The sequence below is a fragment of the Sminthopsis crassicaudata genome, chromosome 5 (assembly GCF_048593235.1).
Source record: "Sminthopsis crassicaudata isolate SCR6 chromosome 5, ASM4859323v1, whole genome shotgun sequence".
NCBI classification, from domain to species: Eukaryota; Metazoa; Chordata; class Mammalia; order Dasyuromorphia; family Dasyuridae; genus Sminthopsis; species Sminthopsis crassicaudata.
In genome coordinates this window covers 33,239,168-33,262,181 of record NC_133621.1, presented here as the reverse complement: position 1 = coordinate 33,262,181, position 23,014 = coordinate 33,239,168, and the positions used below count along the sequence as shown (strand labels likewise).

At 37.1% G+C, this 23,014-nt stretch overlaps 1 protein-coding gene across 1 annotated transcript in view; it reads right to left on the bottom strand.

Moving 5' to 3' along the window:
• The window catches only part of TBC1D5 (TBC1 domain family member 5), a 578,427-nt gene that overhangs the window by 200,592 nt on the left and 354,821 nt on the right, over positions 1–23,014 (bottom strand). Inside the window, exons 14-16 of the mRNA XM_074269720.1 lie at positions 13,250–13,352; positions 2,915–3,003; positions 14–64 (exon numbers count right to left, since the gene is read on the bottom strand). Of these exons, the coding sequence (XP_074125821.1) occupies positions 14–64; positions 2,915–3,003; positions 13,250–13,352 (243 nt within the window). The remainder of the gene's footprint in view (positions 1–13; positions 65–2,914; positions 3,004–13,249; positions 13,353–23,014) is intronic.

Here is a 23,014-nt window from a genome sequence, read left to right as displayed (position 1 = left end):
ATTTTATACTTACTAGGCATCATGTTCCAGATATTCAGGGTTTAAAAGAGCTTTCATTTCCTCACTTTAAAAAGGAAACAAAACACAAGTGAATAATCAAAGTTTGTATTTGGGTCAGTGTTCTGCATTTACCACTATAGAGATAACCATATTCTGCCATACAGTTCAAATGAGAAAAATTAGCGTTCTTAAATGAAAATAGAAACTCTTTTGAATAAATAAAGTCTTTCCTTTCTATTAAGATCAAAAACAAATTAGTTGCCTCCTCTGCACTACAATGAAGTAGCTATCTTATTATTCCAAATAACAAATTACTGAATGTCACAATAAATATCTTGACTATGCTTGATCTAGAATAATTGATTACTCTACAATCTATCACTGTTTGTCCAAAAGGGAAAAAAATATGGTTACTGGTCAAATTTGCAATATCAAAACATTAATTTATTTTGCTTTAATAGCTTCTATTTTTATTGTATTTTAACAGCAATTAATCAGTGACAGCTCTTCTTATCAATCTGTATAGTATTAGTTTACTTTTTTGAAGGATTAAGCCTATTGATAAAATAGCATTTCTATCCTCTCTCCTCCTGGCAATTCATTTATTTTAAGTGAAGTAAATCCTCTCTGTACAGTATTTTAGAGTCTAATATTTTTAAACAAAGACATACAAAAACAATTTAATGTAAAAATACTACTCCAGTAATTGCATTGGCTGTTACTAAAGTTTTATGCAAAAATTAAAAGTTAAAATTGAGCTTTAAAAAACATAGGAAGATTAAAAAAGTTAATAGTTTTGACTGGGAGGTAAATGTGATTAGCTACGTAATGCTATGTAAAATATAGAAAAGATATAATCTGGGGGTCAAAGTAAAAAACATCTATGGCAAGAAAGAATAAGAGACGTTAAGAGGAGAAATTCAAACAAAACGCCTTAAGAATTTTAAGAGAAGGAAGAGAAATCCTACCTTTCCCTGGGGCCTGGGGTGGTGTGGGTAGGGGGAATCGGGCAGGCCTTACTCAAATTAGAGCAAGAAGAGGAATTTCAGAGGGCGGGTGTGGATGGGGTAAGAACAGAGGATGAGAACAGAGGACGAATACTTGGAATAAGAAGGGAGAGGAGGAGGAGATTGGTTTGAACCAGAGTCCAAAATGCAAATTTCTAAAAAATTAACAAAATTGGAGAAAACCTGGAGATCCACCCATACCAGCACTTTTATGAGTCAGATATGGACTGTACACTTCGAGATTATTCATGGTCATTCCTCCCCCTGCCTCCCTTCACCCTGGCGTTCTTTCCCCAGAGCTAGCAGTCAACCCACAATGGCCATCTTACTGTAGACTTCTTGTCAGCTGTTTTTCGTTGTGTCTGACTCTGTGACCCCACTTGGGGTTTGTTTACATGGAACAGATTCCAGAATGATTTTCCATTAACTTCTCAACCCATTTTACAGATGAGGAAACTGAGGCACACAGGGCTAAGTGACTTGCCCAGGGTCACACAGCTAGAAAGTGTCTGGGGCTGGATTTGAACTCGGGCAGATGGGTCTGCCTGACTCCAGGCCCAGAACTGAGCACTCTGGCGCCACCTAGCTGTCCTGCCCTGTGGACTCGCTAGCCCCTAGGTTTGTTTCTATCTCCAGGATGCTGGGATTCATGGCCAAGGCCTCTTTCCACGTGGTCTACCTCAGCATACACGAATTAACTTGCCACTGGCACAATGGGTTTGTTTTACTGGATGACAAAGTCACTCTAAACAAAATGGCCTTCGAACTACGTACTGCTGGGGGTTATCTTTGTTGTGAATCCCTTCCGTTAGTGGCTTTAGGTTATTTCCTTTCCTTTACAAATGAGGCAGGGCAGATCTGGAAACAAGAACCTGGATCTGGGGGTCAAAGTGCCCTGAACGTAGAGCTGTTCACGTGAACAAGCTCGTGCAAGGAGTTTTCACTTCCTCTTAGGAAGGCAGCAGCTCTCTTCTCTCCAAGGTGCTGGTCTTCCTCTGGAGCCAAACTGGCTTATTTGCTCCTGCTTTTCTCTGGGGCCCCGTAATTGTGCCCCCTGAATGCCCAGTTAGTAACAACCACACTAATCAGGCTCTGTTTTGTATTATAGTTATTGGCAAAATCAAACCAGATTGCCAACCACAAGTTCTTAATTCATTGATGCATTATCACCAAAGTGTAACATCCCTGCATGCAACGGGCCGGAATTCTGAAGTAAGGTTAGCACCAGAATTCTGGCGCATCACAGCGGCACACAGTTAGAGTCCAGGATTCTCGCCACCTGCAGCTCCGGGATTACTATAGTAATGCAGGAAAATAAGGAATTCCCAAAGCTGTAGATGGAACTATAAAGAAAACAAATGTCTGCAGTGCATACTGAAACAGGAATTCCACTGACCAAAAATTTAAAAGGATTCCTTAGGAAGAAGTCCATTTCCAGAGAGCAGAGACTGCACACCAGCTTGGCTTCCTTGAGACTTACAAAGTAACTACGATTAAACTACTGGCTCTAACAGAGGACGGATAGATGGGTGGTAGCTGGGGCGCTGGGCTTCTAGTCTAACTGGGCCTCAGGCACTGACTGCTGGGCAACCCTGGGGCCCTTCACTCTACTTGCCGGGTTTTCTCATCTGTACCCGAAACTGGAGAAGAGAATGCAAACCATCCCACCCTCTTTCCCAAGAAAACCTCACAAAGAATGGGACATGACAGAAACAAGTGAACCCCTCCCCCCGTCCCAGACAAAAACTGCTTGTCTCAGCTCTTCTTTTCATTTACATGGTTACATGTCTCCTTGAGTATAAAGGCCTTGAAATAGAGGGTAGAGGGGCAGGGGAATCCTGGGACCAAATGGGACCAAAAGGAGAACTGGACGAAACAGTGGTTAACGAAGACTAAGGAAGACTTGCCTTGGCCGTGCTGCCTCACTGGCGTGTAGGAAGGCTTGATGGTCACAGTGGAGGATAAAGACTATCGGGGCTAACAGCTCATGCATACCCTGAGACATAAGAAAATGAGAAAAAAGATAGTGAATCCATTAGATGAGAGCACACCACAAAGATGGATTTCTAGAATCTGCAATAGCCAGTAACATTACCATATACTACAAAACAAGAAAAAAAATCATATAGCATCAAAAAAAGTTGTCTCCTTTTGAAATTTTTAAAAAAAATTATCAGTTTCAACTGAACTACAGCATTTATTTTTCTTCAAGATACAGTGAGCGGTTTTCTTTTAAATGACACAGCAGACAATAAATTGGCATGGTAGACAACCTTGCACCTGTCAGTTGCTACAAGAACTATGCTCATAAATATGAATTTCATTTATGCAAATTACAATCATGAGCTTCAGCAGAAAGATCTGCAGTAAGAAGGGTAACAGAGAAAAGTAGACCGGAGGAAATTATACCCAATGTTTTCATTGTATAATAGTTCAGAATTAGGATGTCAGTAGCTTTTGAGAAGAGCTGAAGTCAGCTAGCTTAGACTATTGGATAATGAAAAGTCCCTACCTTTGGAGGATATGACAAAGAAACAAAAGCTCTAAAACAGTTCTCCTTATGTTTACCTAGTAAAATATATATTTTTAAAAAGCAAGAGAAAATTTTCCCCAACAATTCAAAGGTTTTAAATTGAATTTCATTTAGTAATTTCAAAAACAGAATTTACTACTGAATTTGTATGGTGACTTACTAATCCTAAGGATTAATTGAACATAATTAAGCAATATTCAATGACTAAGATGCCCTATTATAATTAATTTTGGGGGGACCACAGGTAAATACACTGTTGCATGTGAATTTTCCCTACATGGAAAGAAATTTCTGTTTTGAATATTTTTGATGGACATCTTGACTCTTTTCTAAAGCAAAGGTTAATAAACATAATTTTACTTTACCTTAATGTCTCAGGATCCTCATCATGAACATCAATTAATAGTACAATGACAATGTCCTCTGGGACTATTTAGATATATAAATATAGTGGCTACACAAATGCTACTTGGGTTCTAAGGCTGGCTTTTCATCATACTTTTTCTCCATGACACTGACACTGGCAGCAGGCACTCATTGCTCTATCTACATGTCACATCCCACACCAAACAGATCCAGCAGGAGCAGGCATCCAGGAAGCCCTTCCCCAATCTTTCTTCCACCGTCCTCTTTCCTTTGACACCCCACCCTACTTCATTCCCTGAAGAGAAGAGTCATTCTTTCACGCCTGCCAGGTCACCAACCTCTCAGGGGAAAAGGAAGAATACCATTCAACTGTGTATCAGCCTCCTGCCTTCCATCGTTGTATTTGTTTCACTGCATTGGCACTGAGTCAATCAAGAATAGGACTTAAGATATAAGATGCAAGAAGACCGGAAAGGGAGCAGGGGGATAAGGTCTTACGTCTCTGCCAGAATGATGGCTTCTGTCTCCTTTGCAGGCTTTTTCCATGCGTGTCACGTTGGCTATTTCCAGATCTCTATTTTAAGTCCCCTTTTCTTTTTTTCTCTATCCACTTGACAATGTCATCAGTTCCCACAAATACAATTATCATCTCCAAGAACAACTTAAATCTCCTGATATTTCTTCTAAGTCCAATACCATGTTTTCACCTGACTGTGGGACTTTTCAGCCTTGACAGCTTGTGGATACTTCAAACTAAACCTATTCAGAACAGTAGTAATTATGTGATATCTTCCCCCTGAATTTATTCCCTTGCTCCAACCCATAATCAATTTCATATACTAAATAGGATGGAACACAAACGCCTATTTACAAAACTCTTAATCTCTATTATGGACCATTTGCTTTTAAAAATACATGTAACATTTAACCTCTTAACTTAAAAAAAAAAAGTTATTGCAACGTCTAAAGAGGTGATGATGGCTTGTATTAGCATGATGGCTGCGAAATTAGGGAAGGCAAGTAACTCTTAATTGCCTATAAGTGCTAAGCAGTACATCTACAAATACAAATAACACAATCAATACTTTCAAGATGCTTTCACCTTCAAGAACACGATAGAGAAGAGTAGGTTACAGAATGAGTAGGTAGTAAAGAAAGCAAGGTTTGGAGTCTAAACAGGGAAGTTTAGTAATGATTCAACATGAAAGTAAAGTAGATAATAGTAAAAGCTATGCTATCTGAACTCTTAAAAGAATTCAACACTTCTAAAATCCACTATTAAAATTTCAAGAGTCTATATCTGAGGTAGAAAATGAAAAATATAATAGTCTCTATATTGAATTAGCTAGGGTTGCTAAGTAGTTGCAATTTATTTTACCAATGTTTTCAAAAGAAAAGTTAGCTATCTGCCTTTAATATATGAAAAACAAATATTTATATTATGTGTTCAAATCATTACCTTTTCATTCACTTGAAGTTCTAGAAATTAAGAGGATAAACTATTTTACATACAATGATCTAAACTGAATTATCATTTTTAATTAACTAGTTGCCAGTTATCTGACCATTCTGTAAATTTAGGTGTACTAATACATAAAAAATTATATATGTATTATAGAAAAGCAATCATAGCACCTTTTTAAAAAGGCTGATTACTTGAGTTTGACATTAATAGCTACTTCCTACACATCTTTATAAAGAATACTCACTGAAAAAGATAAGCAAAATTGTCTACTAAAGTATAGTACTTTTACAGAAAGTTACTGTAATGTCATAATAAAGTGCTAGGGATCACTGCTTTCCACTTTTCAAGTTTAATAAATATTAACAGGAAAAGGATGTTATTATAAACATCTAAATAGTTCTGGTTTAGGACTTTCTCTTTCATGTAAGTTCATACAAGTTTCCCTAGATTTTTCATGGTTTAAAAATTTTGAGCAACATAACTGCCAAACATTACTTCAGAGGCTCAATGATGGTACCCAACATCTGCCAGAAAGGTGATGAATTAAATATGGAGGGAGACATCTTTTTTGACAAAGACAAAATGGGAATGTATTTTTCTTGATTATGCATATGCTACATGGGTTTATTTCTTCTTTTCTTTCTTCTTTTTTTTTTTTTTTTTTTTTTGAGCAGACAAGTGTAGAGAAAGTAGAAGGAAACGAAAAAAAGTCTTGTTAATTTACAAATTAATAAAAAAGAAAAAAGGAAAGGTACATGAAAACTGTATGCTTTTGTTCTAATAAAGTGTTATCCATCATGTTGGCTGAATTTAATCCAAGTTGTCTTTATCTGCATTTTTCTAGTCTTTGTGTACATTGATTGTACTTTTTTTTAAAAATCTGCACCACTTTAAGTTTTTCTGTTTCTTTGAATTCTTGAGATCTGTTATCTGTTAGAAGGTAACAATACTCTATTACATTTACTTATCATGGTTTGTTCAATTATTCCCAAGTGGCTGGGGATATATTTCGATTCCCTCTCTTTTGTCATTACAAATACTTCCATAAAATTTCTGTATTCAGGGTTTGGATTTTTTTGGTGTGTGTAATTTTAATTTTTCAAAGCCTCAATGAAGAGTCAGCTCCCACTAAAAGTTTTTTTCTCACTCCCCAGATCTCTTCTTGAGCCCCTTCCTGATTTACTTGGTATAAATAAGTTTATATTTATTATATACCTACAGTGTTTATCAGTTCATGTAAGCTCCTTAAGAACAAAAACTGTTCTATATTTGTATCCCTCGGGTCTACCACACTAAATGTCATATGGCAGGCACTTAACTGATTATCAGAACTAATCTCAATAATTTTTCTTGCAAAATTCCTAGTTATTCTCCCTAACAGTTGTATTAATATCAATTCCACAAGTAAATATGCAATATGCCTATATTCTTATAATATCTTTAATGTTGAATTTTTGCATTGTTAATGCTCTTTTTAAGTTTGATAGATGAAATTATTTCTTAGTTATTTTAATTTGCATTAAATTATTAGTGATAATAATTGTAGAATTTTTTTCAGGTGTCATTTTTGGAAAATTGTAGATATCCTTTGAGAATCTGTCTATTGGAGAAAGCTACTAATTTCCCTGACATTGTACAACCCTTGCAACTTTGGTATAAATACAAATTGGACATAATTATTATTCTTGAATATATTAATATCATTTAATATTTTGGCTCTGATGCTGACTAGTTATAATGGTTTATTTAAAAAAAAAACTGCCTACTTTATCCTTCACTTTTTTGGGTAACCATGAAGAAGTCCTCTTTTTTTAAGGGGAGTATAGTCTTATTTTTAATAGTGTGTGGCAATTTTTAAGTATAAGATTTATATCATGGATATTCAGGTCAAGGACAATTTAAATTCTTAACTTTCCTTCTAATTCTAGCTATATGAATCTTGTTTGTTTAAAATCTTTTATAATGTCATATAATCAAGATAGTCCAATTTGACTTATAATTTCTTCCATTTAAAAAAATATTTTGAATTTTCATCATATTCACAGTTGTAAAGGATTGCTTTTTATCCTTAATTTTTTTAAAGGTATGGCTGCTTATATTCAGGTTTTACATCCAGTAGGAATTCAATGCAGTATGTATTGTAAGAAGCTGGCCTTAATATTTTCTGCCACTTATTTTCCAATTTCCCCAGTGTTTCTGAATGAAGAATTCCTTTCTCAGTTCAAACTATCTTAGATTTAGAGGCGGAAGGTACCTTTGAGACCTCCAAGGCCCCATTTTATAGATGAAAAAACTTAGGCTAAGATAAGTGAGTTGCATAGGATGCCCACAACTAGCAGTTAAATCAAGATGTGAAATCAGGTTCACAATCAAGTTTTCCTGACTCTAATATACCTGATGATCTTTTTTATTTGCTTTTAGGTATTGATTATTTAGTTCTCTGACCTATTTTTCATTTTTTTATTTAATAAAAAACAGTTATATATAATTTGAGAACTGGTGACACGAGGTCCCTTTCATTCCCCTATGTATGTTCCTTCAAAGAAGGGATTATTTTGATTTTTGTCTTTATAACCCCAACTACTGTCCAGAGCAGTGCCTTGAATATAAAAGGCACTTACTAAATATTAAAGTGAATTGATTTTTGTTATAATTAGCACTGTTAGTAGTGTGTCAAATAACAATGAAGAAAGTGACCATTTTTGTTCACCTATAATTATCTAGGATTTCTCCTCCCTTTATAATGCTTGCTCTTGATTTTTAGATAACTGCTCTGGATTATATAAATATCTTGCACACTTACATATGGCCACATATTTTCTGTATGTGATCATCACAATGTTATTTAGTGTCTTTAAAAAAAAAAGTGCTATACCATCAAAGGCCTTTTTTTGAATCTATGGATATTAGATTTCATTATGCTGTTATTATATGCTTAATTATCCTTTTTGCCATGTTGGTATACAGGCAACTTGCATGTATCTGTAATACTTATCATTTTGGCTTTGATATTGACTAATAATAATGGTTTGTAATGAAAACAAAAAGCAAATCAACTTCTTTATCCTTCTCTAGTTTGGATGCTGGCCTTTTTTTGTCTATTGCTAAGGACAATCCATTGAACCCAGGAATGATTTCTTCCTTGAATCTGAATGAAATCACCCTGCAAACTCCCCAGATTTTCTTGTCGCAGTTTTTCACAATTTTTCTGCTTCCTTTCCTTGCCTTCTCACAGGCCTCTCAGACACAAACCAGCATCCAGGGGCGTTGATCCTTTTGTGAGAGGCCTTAGCCTGGGGCTGCTGAGAGGCCATTCCGTGACCCACATAGTCTAGGACTGGGTTCTGGTCACGTTTCAGAACCCCCTCGCAGCTGCGTCACCACCAGCCGAGTCCTCCCTTTTTCCTTCTTCCCTGCTCCTCCTTTACTTCTGGAACTATGACCAAACCAGCTGTCACTGCTCCCATCACTTTATGGATGACGTCACTGAGCTTGGAAGGAGTTGGGTAATTTGACCAGGCTCTGGTGGCTGGCAAGCATCTGAGGCTGGATTTGAATTCAGGCCTCCCTGACTCCAGACTGACTCTGATCTTTGGCACAACTTTTCATAAAACAGACGGCTTCCGTTGTTCTCTGTCCCGTTGCCCCTGTGAAGACTTTCCACAACAGTCAGATTCTGGCCTCTGCGGGCCAGCAAGGGAGGGGACATCTCAGGGGACAACACTGACCATCTGGGGGTATCTGGGCAAGTGGCTCACTCCCCACCGATGCAGGCGTGTATTTCACTGAAGACCATGGGGGGTCTGGGAGTAGCTCTCACCCCCTGCGCTGTCTCTGTGAGGGGGGGGTGGAAAGGGGGGAAGTCTCCCTGCTCTCCCACAGATGGCAGTTCTCTCATCAGGAAGGGTGCTTAAGAAAGGACACAATCATTGGGGAAACGGGGAGTGGAGGAGAACAGGAAGGCAAACATTCCCAGACAATCTTGTTTAAATTGTTAATTTAATTAGCCAACATTTTTGTCTCCTTCCCCCTATGCTGGCCCCTCAGGGATGATGCTAAGGAAAACTTTAGCACAATGTACATCTAAGTGATCGTAAATTCTGCATTAGTGGACTCTGGTATGACTGAGTTTAACTGAGCAAGTTTTAATCTAGGCTGTGTAATGAGTACAGTACCACTTGGGGCCACTTCATTTTTGTTTCATTACACACCTGTCACTGCTGGTCCCTTTATCCAAAATTCTGTTCAGGGCATAGATGGGGACTTTGCTTTGAAGAACACAGGAAATGAGCTTGCACTGTAAATCCCTAAATTTACAGAGTAGGCAAGACTGAGGAGGTGCTGGTTACAGGCGATGTGGCCAAAATCCCTAATCCAAGGACAGATTCGCACAGATCTACCAGAAATCCACCAAAAGCAAACAAAGAAACAAAGTCATATTTTTAGACTGAGAAATCCAAATGCATCTCCACCAGAAAATGCCCCATGAGATGTTGGATATATAACCTGGGCCCATGACCACACACAGACTTTGATGGGGGTGGGTTCAGATTTCTCAGTCGTCAGATCCTGTAACAAATTCTCTTCCTAGTCTGGCATGTTGCTCCTTCAGAAGCAGAGTCTCTTTCTGTCCAGGTACATGTACTATTGTTTTACACCTGGCTGTTATGTGTGACTGATAGGCAAGTTTGGCACTTAGGAAAATTGGGAGAGTTTAAACCCTGAGGGGGTGGTACTGTTTTACCATCATTGAATTCAGACTCCCAGTTTCCCCATAAAATCTTCCTTCCTCTGAAGCCTTACTCTTCCTGAGACACTGTTTCTAGGTACTTCTTTTGCAGATCTTAAAAAATGCTTGTTATTGTATTCAAGTGTTGTCTGTTTGTTTTATAAATTTTCCATGGAAATTTTTTTAATTGTTTCATAAGTAACTTTGATATTTCTATAACACATCCTTAAAAAATATTTGTAAATATTGAAGAATGAGCAAAGCTCAGTTAAAATTCATGTACTAAATTTTTTTTCATTTGGATCTTCCAATTTTCTCTTCATAGTAATCTTTATAGTAAGGTATTCATAATAAAGAATGTAAAATGTATAGACATTTTAGGAGTGTGAAATTTTTCATATATTTTACAACAAAAGATTGGTATGTTTTAAACTAGCACAGTATGCAAATTGCTATTTTATAATCAAAGGAATATACTTCATAAGGTTGTTGTGAATCAAATGGTTAATATGTATAAAATCAATGTGCAAAACTTTAAATTCCTATATTAAAGTCAGCTAATATAGTAGAGAAAATCTATTATAACTGTTCTAGGTTAATATGCTGAAAGTCAGCAGCTTAATCAACTCTCATCAATAGTGGAAAGAGCTCTAAGATTTGGGAAAAGGGATATGGGCTCAAGTAAACTGCCCCTTAATACAGCTGTGGGACTCTGGGCAGGTCACCCAAAGCCCATGGATCTCTTTCCTCGGTGGTAAAATTAAGGACTTGGAAGAGTTAATCTCTAAGGTACATTAGAGATAAAATCTATGATTTCCGGGATTACTTAATCTGATGAGTCTGTTGAAAGCCAAACATTTAAGTGCATACTGTGCTAGAAGTGGTACTCAGAGAAGACAAGCTAAATTTCAAACTCACAAAATAGCCACAACTTTTGCTTGTATTCAGAAGATTAGGAAGCAATAACATAGAAAAATTAAATAAATATTAATATTAAATAGTTTTATTATGATCAAAGCACAACATAATACATGGTGAATGGATAACAGGGGAGCAAAGAGCTGGGCAGGGTGGCTCATGAATGGAGGGAGATGTATACTGAACATCTAACTGCAGTTAACACTAAATCAAGTCCAAAGGAACGTAAGTAATTCCCCAGTGACGGAAAGCAAGAATCCCTTTGACTTGTCCACCAGAAGAGACGCAAGCCAGAAATTATTCCAAGGTTTGTTTCTCATCTAAACTCTTAAGGTTTCTTTCAGAGCTGCCCCAAACCCTGACAAACTTGATGTCTGCTAAATAGGCAGGAGAAAGCTAGCAAGATGGTGAGCAGTTACAAATGGAAATTCCACTAGAATCTTCTGGAAGGTCTGATGGAAGAAGAGATGCTCCAAGTGACAAGGTTTCATATTTTGTACAAGTGACCAAGCACACTTTCTAATAGATTCCCTTATTCCAGGGCCCTAAAATGTGCGTTTTCTCCTCTATCCTGTCAGCATTTCTGCAGTCTCATTGCTTTACCTCAGCTGAGCTATTCTTCAGTAAGTGCTGCAGAACCAAATTTGTACCAGTGGAAAATAAAGGTAAAGAAGTTTCCATCTTCAACAGCCTGTAGGCTCACAAGATTGAACCTGTTCTTTTATCTGCCTATGTTCATTTAGCCCACCACGCAGTCTTTATTAAAGCCGAGGCATCAGGCAGTCAAAGTTCATTAATACCATTTATATAATCTCTGCAGTTTCAATTAACTCAGCAAGACATTCTACTACATGATAACAGTCTCATTAATTCAATAAAATCCCATAACTATTAACAATATGGTCTATGTTAAACGGGGTGTCACCTAGCACAAAATAATAGCTTTAACAGCTTGTGATGAAACTCAAGGTTTTTTCTTAAATTTGATCTGGCTAAATATTCAGTCCTTCTGCAGCAAGGTATTATTTCTCAGTAAAGAATCTACAGGATTTTAAACATGCACAGGGGGTAATTAAGCCTTTTAAGTCATACCCAGGAGTCAGATAATATTACTTTCTTGTTCAATAAATGATAGACTTTGTCTAAATTATCTAGAATGGGATCCTCCATTTCCCTATCTACTCTTCAACACAAGTGCTCTGGGTCACATTTATTGGAAATGGTGGGGCTGAGCAACACTGGATTTCTGATAGCACGACCACATTCCATTGGCACAGGATTGCCCTAATACAATTTTTGCTCTTCTTCACAAACAGAAAAAGAGGGAAAAGGCAGGTTGGATAATTGTTCTTTGGCCTTGTTATATACAAGGTTTTCAAATGAATTCTATTCCTATTGAGTTCTTTTGTTTCTGTAATAGGTGTTTTTTCATGTTTAGCCAATATTTGACTAAAAAAACAAAAAACAAAAAACAAAACAGAACTTTTTTTGATAATTGACCCAGGATATAGAATTTATTTTTTACATAGTAAAATCTAATTTTTTTTAAAAAATGAACAAATTAAGCTTATGCCTTTCTAGGCAATCAGTGTTTTCAATATATAGTTAATATAGCCAGTTTTATTCTCTGTCCTCAAAAAAAGTCACAATAAACTTAAACTTATATTAAAATACTATGAGTAAATAATGGAAATTTCCTCTTTTGGAAAAGGTATTATGTTAAAAAGTATTAATAAATATGTGAAGGGTCAGGTAATAGGATCATGATGAAACTTAATAGGCATTTTCAATTGTTATAAGCAACTTGTTGAAACTAATTTTTTGCTAACTTTTAGACAACTAATGGGGCACTTCATAACTTTTTATATTATTTCACATATTTATAAAAATGCTGCACTTGGATACAATATTTATACCTACAACCATGGAAAGTTTTATTACTAGATTGGCTTCAAAAAGGCTGTTTATAAACAAACTCCCAAAAGTTGAAAGAAAAGCTTGAGCAGCCTTATAGAAGACAATTTGGTGGAATGTCTTATAATGAGGAGGAAGCATATGTGCGTCAATGAGCTTACTTTTCTTCGCATGCAGCTGACAAGCATCTCTCTGATTGCCTGAGCATTATGATACAACTCTGGATACAATAAAGCCTACATTATTGCGCTATCATTTGTCAAGCTGTATAGAAAATTTTGAGTCAATGGATGCCACCTGTACGATATTTTCATTACCTGTTTATAAAGCAACTGCTCGTTTTCTCTCGCATAACAGAAAAGAACATCTGTAAGAATTTTTCTCACATTTTCTTGCTGGAAATACTGCATTTCAGGAAACCTGAAAAAAGAAAAGAGTCCTGAGGCAGGCAACCCAGCTTAAAGAGACTTCTGCAAACTCTCACTTCTGAGAAGCACCCGGGATTTTTGAGTTTTCTATTCAAAGCCTTATCTGCATCTCAATTTTTCCTGTGGCAAAAGTAATGTTTTAATGAAGTAGGAATGAAAAAAAGGGGGGAAAAATACATGAACCTCATAGTTGATATCATTTAACCTAAAAAAAAGTTATTTTATTCCCATAAAAATAAAAACATATATTCCCCCCCAATAATAACGGCAGGCCATATTTACTCCACATCTATGATCTGCTTTTTTGTAAACAGTATCTCCAACTTGGGCTGAGCAAATGGGAGTCATATTCATGTCTAAATGAACAATTATCAGGGACAACTTATCCAACTTGATACAAATCTTAAAGAACTATAATGAGTATATATAGTGATGACTTCAGGTCTCTTAACAAAATGTAGTACTTTACACTGAACATATACTAAAAAAAAAAAAGAAAGAAAGAAAGAAAGAAAAGCCAGAGCCCCTGCTCTGAGATTTTAAATTCTATTTAGAAAGATAAATCATGTATGTATGCATATATATTTGTGTGTATGAAACAGCTAAAGATCATTTCAAACCAATATAACCAAATATGTAAATAAATATTTTACCAACTAGATGTAAAAGAAATAAGAAAAAAATAATGTGAGAAAACATTCAGATGAAGGGTTACTTATTCATGGAATATTTCCTACAGGTGAGTTTTAAATTCAGATTTTAAGGATGCATGGGAACACATTGGGAAAGGGCATTCTATTAAGTGGAAATGTCATGTTAGAAAGCACAGACACTGATAAATAATTTATTTAGTAAAAGAATATTATTATTTAGCAGAGAGTCCATGTTGAAATGAATGCATAACATGACAATAATGGCCTAATAGGGGCAGAGAAAGAATAAAAGGAATGGAAAGTTGATAGAGTTCCAAATCCTAAGTAGAGAAATTTATCTGTAATATGGCTAACAGAATTACCTACAGATTCCTGAATAGAAGGTAATGAACACATGTAGAAGGTAATTGAGGAACTGTGTATTAAATGAATCGGGGCAGAAAGAAATAGAATCAGGTCGTGTGATCTAAGGATGTCACAAAAAAATAGGTATGAGTTGATGAGGGTTTAATTTTGGCTGTGAAAATGGAAAATATGGGAGATTTTGAAGTGAAGGAATAAGCAGGTAAAACAGGGAAGGAGATGGCTTTCATATAGGAGAATGAAGGGCAGAGAAAGCAAAAACACTTTTAAGTACCAACAACTAAAATGTTGGGGACTTAGAAAATTGCTTTATCCGATCTTTACTTCTTGTGCCTTTTCTCACAAGGCACCATTGTAACCATGATGTCACCATATAGACACCCCCTCCATGCCAGTCCATAAGCTGACTGGAGTTTGCCTCTCTCCTGCATTAGGAACCTTCTTGCTTTCTTCTGATATTACCAGGATACAGTGGGGCACTCGAACTATCTCCTGACACGATTAGTGTGTCAAGCATTTACCTGAAGAGTTGATCACATGCTGGACTCTTTGCTAAGGGCTGGGACACAAAGAAAGGACCCAAACCCTAAGCATTCAGCCTCAGAGCTCACAGTTTGATGGGCCAAAAATGCAAAAGCCACAAGCAGATAAGCTGCATACAAAGCAAAGGAGAGGCTCTCAGAGGGAAGGGGCAGCATTCAGGGCGTCAGGAAGGGCTTCCAGTAAAAGGGAGGATCAGCCGGGACCTGAAAGAAGCCAGGTCAAAGACTCGGGGAGGAAGAGAACCAGGGCTGGGACAGACAACCAGCCAATGTTCTTGGGTCAGAAAGCCCGTCTGCTAGGAAGAAGAGGCAGCTGGCCCCAGGGCCCAGAAGGCAGGGCCAGCAGAGTCCTGGGGCTGGAGTGGGGACAGAGAGGAGGGGCAGCCTCAAGGCTGGGAGAGCTGCTGGCCAACTCGGGTCACAGTCTGGCTGTGAGTAGAAAAGGGGCAGCAGCGGGACCCACAGGGCATGCTGTGGTTCAGTCTTTTCAGTCAGAGTTTCCTTAGCAATGATGCTGGAAAGGTGGTCAAGGAGGCAGAAACTAAGAGTTGAGATGGCTCAGCTAGGGGGATCCCATTAGAAACAGAGTCTCCCGGGTGCTGGTGCTCTGTGGCTGTTCAGGAGCCAGTCAACAAGGCGAATTGACAGGACTTGGCAACAGAAGAGATGAGAGACGGGAGGATAAGAAAGGAGGACCAGAGGGGAACCCAAAGGGGTATGACCCACACGACTTTTTGGACCATGAAAAGTGGGTAAAAGAGCTATCAACTTTCAGACCATGCTTGTGGTAAGAATTCTTAACCCCTAGTGTACTATTAACTTACTGCGGTAAAGCACCCAATCAGTCCCACTGGGTAGAAGGTAATTGAATAAGTCTGTCTATTGGTAAAGAAACAGTAGTAATCCATTATGCTTCCAGTTTTGGTGGGGACCACCATTCTACCTGAGGTTCAAATCTCACTGTAAACCCTGCTTCCAAATGAGCTAACGCCATTTCTTCTCATTTTCTACTCTGTCTCCTTGTCTCCATTGGAGGCCTCGCTTCCATTTTGATCAATTGCTCTCTATGTTCTCTCTTTGAAGAACATGAGAAATAATCTTTCTTACTCATTAAAACTCAACATTAATTGTTCCAAATATGTACACTGGAATTGTTTCTAATCCTACTTGGCTAACAGTTGTCCAAAATATGGTTTTGAGTAGGTTATGGACTAGGTGACTTTTGGTGTTCCCTTCAACTACTATTATTTTTTTTTATCAAAATATTAAGATGACTGATTATCCAATAGATATCTCCTATTCATTCACACATACTAGAATCCATCAACTTCTGAAGAGTGAGAATTTAGATGCAGAATAGTAGAGAAATCTCAAGTTAGATATTGATTTAAGTGCACTAAGGAAGAAACAATGTAAAGCAAATTGGTACTAAATGACTGTCCAAAGGAAACAGGAAGCAGGATTACAAAAACAAAGGTTATTTTATATCACACTGGTCAATTAGGTCAAAAGCATACAAGAAGGGACAGAGATGATAACTGAGACTAACTTTGCTCAGAGAAAAGCCATGTATCTTACAAAGAACCTTTTAATGGAATGCTAAAAGTGGAGGCTGAGTAGAAAATGTTAGAAGACAATGTGTGACAGAGATGCAACAGTGGCAGAACATCACCTGAGAGAGTTTAGTGACAATGGCAGAAATGACAGAAATTGGAGGATAGATGAGTCAAGAGAAGGCTTCACCTCCAATGCCCCTTGGTCTATGGAGAAATGAACAAATTTAAAGATGGAGAAGATACTGTTAACTAATGTCACATTAGTTTCAGTTCTGATAAATGGAGGGAAAAACAGGATTATCAAGTCCTTGATTTCACTTGTCAGGCCCTTCTTCAGTTCCTCTTTGGAAATCTTCCATGCAAACAATGAGTAATATTCTATGGAGTATTCAAGATCAGAATCGAGAATGGGAGAAAGTCCTAAAAAGTACCTTACTTAACTTTTGCCAACAAATATCTATGAACTATATAGTAAGAGTTTTATATCTATCCACTAAAAATGTAAATTATATTACATACCAATTCATGGTTTCATTTAAATGCATACTAACCACTTCCAAGATTAAAAACTAGAGATCTACCAGAATTAAATTGCAGGTAGATAATTTAAATTACCCACTTTTAGCAAATACCCAATCAACTGAAAATGTGTATTAGGCAGACATAGCGTACCTCATCTAAATGCAATAGCACACCATCCACAATTCTACTCTACAGAGTTGAAGTGCCAATTTGTAAAATCTCCCAGTATTCCCTTTTTAGAAGAAAAAGCCCCTTTAATCTTTAAAGAGGAATAGTTGCCTATAAATTTCAATGGGGCATCCACAGGATCATCCAAAGTAGACATATATGCTAAACCACTAAAAAGGAGTCTGTTTTACTTTAGAAGATGGAAAAGCAGTCATTGAATTCTAACATTGTGAGCACCTTAGGGATTAGAGTCTCATACTTTATAAATGGGGAAACTGAAGGACAAAAGCTTAGATGACTTGCCAAAGAAATATTTGCAAGGGTGCCTAGACAGTTTCTGGCCTGTGCTAAGCTATCAGTGTTCATTCTCTTCCTTTCCCTCCTCTTCCCACTTGTTCAACTTATAGAATATCCAAAACAGAAACCTAACTCCAACTTTAGTATTTTCTAACTATATCATAAAGCCTCTCTAATCATATAATGTGCTAAATAATTCAAAGAGGAGTATTTAAGTAAAAGTTAATGAGTATAGGGGTATATTTTTAAAAACCTTCAACATTTTATAGTCATGATATCTGTCTTCATTTCAAATGCTTGGAAGAAGGTTAAACTATTATTAGGGAGATGTGGTGGTAATTCTAAATTCAATAATCCTGAATTTCTCATGATATCTATTTTATTTCTTCTTCTATCTATACATTTTAAGCCTCTTGCTTTCATAGGGTATGTATTATGTGTATATATATATAACATTTGTGTGTTATGTGTGTACACTTATATACATAGAGGAAAAACAAATGAGACTTGTATCCCAATTTTCCCCAAATTGAAAAGGTAATCTTGCTTTAAAAAAAAAATCTATGGCTTTCCCAAGTTGGATATGCTGGGATGGAGCTAATGTTGAGAACATAATTTTAAGTCCAAACAATAGCACGCAGCATTTTGTTTCTGGATTGTATTTTTTTTTTTTAACCAAGAAGATGTAGATAAATATTTAAAGAATGAATTAGTGGCTATGTCTTAATCGCAATTTTATTCATCAGAATGTGACAGAAACCATGTGTTATAAAAACAGAGGGAAAAAAAAATCCTATACACATCAAGAAAATAAAACTACATAGGACAGAATTGAAGAAAGTAGTTCCATCTTGAAATGTTTATGAGAATTTCTGCATCTAATCAGGGGTTACAATTAGAGAGCAAATATGACAGTAAAACTACAGATGGAAAGCTGAATGGCATGAGAAACTACTATTGGTGACTCCATTTTAAACATCCTTCTAGAGACAGTGAAAAAGAATTTGGAGTTTTTTACTTGATTGATGAAATTGAGTTTTCTGTTGCAACTCTGTATTTTAACATTCTTGAATAGGTCTGATTGTTTCAGGAGTCATCTTATATTGACCAAATTTATCACAATATTAACAGTGTTTAAAAAAACCAAAAACAAAAAAACCAAAAAACCAATCCCCAAACTTGATTTGATTCAATCTGTCATCCTATGAAACAAAATGGTAGATAATATTTTTTTAAACAGACACGTTTTCTGTAATCTAAAAGGAATTTGTGTTCATTCAACAAATATTTACCAAATACTTTCTATGTATAAAACCTATGATAACTAAGTATTAAAGACAAAATGTAAATAGCACTTGCCTTCAAACAGCTTACAATCTTCTAGGAAATACAATATATCAATGGATGATTAAATACTCAAACACATGAGGAGAGTGATGAAAAATAAGGAAAGGCTTCCCATTAAGATAAGGACTCTAAGAAGCAGAGTTAAGGCCATGATGCATTTCATGCTTTTTGGTGGTGAAGGGAACTGGGGAGAGGCAGTCAGTGCAATTGTCTGGAGAAAAGAGATGGAATTCACACCTCCCTTGGCCGATCTCCCTCCAGACTACGATTTCTCTGTTGTTGGAGAACATGGTCTGTCTCCCCATCCTTTCACTCCATCCCTCTCATCTTCACCAGGTATCCTCTACCTCACTTCACGTCCATAGCTGTATTTACAGCAGATTTCGGTCAGTGTCTCCACTTCTCTGAACGTTCTTCAGTCACCAACATTCCCTTCCTCACCCTACTAGTCAGCCCCTTCTCTCTGACATTCTCCTCTCCACATTGCCATAGCTCTGAGCTCTCCCGACTGTCCATCTGAACGTTCCATGGTTGTCTCTACTAATGATGGGGTGCCCCGAGGTCTGTTCTAGACCCCCTACCACCCCAACTAGTGATCTCATAGAAATGATCACCCCCAAGTAGATGATTTCCAGCTCTGTGTTTTAGTCCTATCTCTGTATTGTGTCTCCAACTGCCTCCCGGACATCTCCCCTCTCCCTAACTTCCTTATTCTTGCTGAGGATGCTACTGGGTTCCCACATCAGGCTCACGGCCATGACATCATTCCATATCCTTACTCTCTCACTCCTGGTCCATCACACCCCAAGGCCGATTGCATCCACCTTGGTAGCATTTTTTGTTAAGCAGCTTTTAGAAAAACAAGGAATGGTGCAGTGGACAAAGGGCTGGTTCAGATCTGGCCTTAGAGACTAGCCCTTAGCTGGGTGCTGGCCGCAGTTCACATATGTCAATCAGGACAGTGATAACAAACAAGATTTCTGGTGTGGTGCACCTAGCCTACTGCCTGGCACACAGTACAGTTATTTAAATGCCAACTCTGATCATGGTGGTGTTTGCCGGTTATCTCCAGGATCAAATGCAAACCCAGTCCTGTCTAGCTGCATAGTTGGGCCCCCACACCCCTCCTGATCTCATCTTATTCTTCATTCTAGGATCCAGTGACACTGGCTTTGCTGCTAGCGGTGAATTATTCCTTCATTCTTTCACTTGGGGAAATATCAGTCATTCTCTAGACATAGTCACCAGCTGTCTTGTAGCTCAGCTCTTGCAGTCTCCTTCCTCCATGGATGAATTTTCTTGGAACCTCCATTTTGGGGAAGGCCCTAAATAAGCAATCTTTAATTCTTAGGACTCAGCCATCCTGCACCCTTCCTGGATCATTGCTGTGTTGTGTCAAAGGGCTTCTGTAGCTCAATGAAACCATGAGCCGTCCTGTGCAGGGTTCCTCAAAACAAACAGGTCACAAGGGAGAGCTCACATAAAAGGCCTTCCTGGAGAAGGAAATGGAAGACACTCCAGCACCTTTGCCAAGAAAGACCCACCAACAGTAGTGAAATTATACAATATGGCACTGGAAGATGAACCCCTCAGAGAGGAAGGAACACACTAAAGAAAGAGCAAAGGCTAACTAGAAGCAGCCCCATAAAGAATGACATGGCTGGGTCAAAGTTCAGCTGTGAATAGGTCTAGTGATGAAAGAAAGGTCCAATGCTGCAAAGGAACATGGAAGACAAGGTCTATGAACCAAAGGAAGTTAGATTTGGTCAAACAGGATATGGAAATTTTAAATATCAACATCTTTGGTGTCAGTTAAATGGATGGGAATGGGTGAATGTAATTTAGGTGATCATTAAATACATTACTGTGAGCAAGAATCTTAAAAGAAATGGAAGAGCCTTCACAATCAATAAGAAGGTGAGAAAAGTAGCATTGGGTCTCAAAAGTGACAATGATATCTAGTTGAATCCAAGGCAACATCACAGTAATAACAGTCTATGTTGTCAAAGAGGCCAAAGCTGATCACTAAGAATACCTAACAACTTGTATAAATAATACCAAAAGATGCCATAGTTATCAAAATAGATGGGAAGTAGGAAATCAAAAGATAATTGGAATAACAGGCAAGTTTAGAGTACAAAATGAAGTAAAACAGAGACTAACCAAATTTTGTCAAGACAACTCACCGGTTATAACAAACACCCTTTTCCAAAAATCCAAAAGATGGTTTTATATGTAGACAACACCAGATGGTCAATACTGAAATCTGATTGATTACATGCTTTGTAACCAAAACAATTGAGTTGTTGTGGTTTTTTTTAAATATGGTTTTACATAGTTAAAGCAAAACCTAGAGCTGAACTATCGCTCAGGTCATTGCAAAATTTAAACAAAAGAAGTAGAGAAAACTTTCAGATCATATTGAAATAAACTCACTTATGAATATGAAGTGGAGGATATGAATACATTTGAAGTGTTACACCTGGGACATAGAATGCCTGAAGAACAGAGGTTTCGTATACACTACAGGCAGCAACAACAAAAAAACAGCCAAAAGAAAAAGACAAGCAAGAAAGCAAAATGGCTGTCTAAAGGCTTTAATAAACAGCTGAGGGAAGGAAAGGGAAAGGAAAAGGAGAAAGATATACACAAGTGAATGAAGAATTCCAGAGAAAAGGAAGGGATTTAAGGTTTTCTTAAATAAACAATGCAAAGAAATAGAATGGGAAATGAGAAAGACAGATTCCTTGAAGAAAATTAAGAGATACCAAAGGAACATTGCATGCAAAAATGGTAGACACAACAGAAGTAGGAGAAATGAAAAAGTGGCTAAAATTTACAGGAAATTTACATACAAACAAAACATACAAGATTTTAGGATCACCAATAACCTTGATCATGTGGTTACTGATCTAGAGCCAGACATCCTAGAGAACAAATTCAAGCAAGTCTTAGAAAGCATTGCTAACAGTATTGTGGAAGTAATGAAATTCCAGCTGGGATATTTAAAATCTTAAAAGATGATGATGTTAAAATACTATACTCAATATGCCAGGAAATTTGGAAAATTCAAAGAAACAGATCATTTTATGTCCCAGTGCTAAAGAAAAGCAATGTGAAAGAATATTCAAATTATTGGACCATTATGCTTATTTCACACACCAACAAAGTTATGTTTAGATTCTGCTGCTGAAAACAACTGTTGGACATGTATACATATGTTGTATTTAATTTATACTTTAATATATTTAACATGTATTGGTCAACCTGCCATCTGGGTGGGGGAAGGAGGGGAAAAATTAGAAGAAAAGGTTTGGCAATTGTCAATGTTGTAAAATTACATATGCATATATCTGGTAAATAAAAACTATTAAAAAAAAAAAAAAAGATTCTGCTGCTGAGGCTTCAGCAATATGTGAACCAAGAATCATTAGAAGAGCAGAGTGGTTTCAAAGAGGCAGAAACCAAATTCCCAGCATTCAATGCATTAAGAAGAAAGCAGGGGAGTGCCAGAAAAATATCTCCTTCTGCTTCACTAACTACAGTAATGCCTCTAACTATATGAATCACAAAAATATGACAAGTCCTCAAAGAGATGAAATGACCAGATCTTCTTGTCTCCTGAGGAACCTAGATATATAGGTCAAGAAGAACAGTTAGAACCAAACATGGACCAAATGATTGGTTTAAGACTGGGAAAGGAGTATGACAAAGCTGCAAATTGTCACTTATTTAACTTATATTCAGAGTACATCATATGAAATGCTAAACTGGACAAATCAAAAGTTAGAATTAAGGCTGGGATAAAAATATAAGTAACCCAGATAGGCAGATAATAACTCTGATGGCAAAAAATTCAGGAGGACCCGAGTTCAAATCTGGTCTCAGACACTTAACACTTCCTGTATGACCCTGGGCAAGTCACTTACCCTCAGCCTCAGAAAAGGGGGGAAAAAAAAAAAGAAAGAAATACAAAAGTTTTTTTAATGAGGGATAAAGAAGAGAGTCTAAGAATAAGGGATATCTAGTCAAAGTTATGGCTTATCCTAGTAGTAATGTGTGGCTGTGAAAGCTGAGTGCTACAGAATCAAAGCTTCTGAACTGTGATTCTGAAGAAGACTCTTGAGAGTTCCTTAGAATGCAAGGATATTATATCAGTCAACCCTTAAGGAAATTAATTTAGACTGCCCATTGGAAGGACGTATG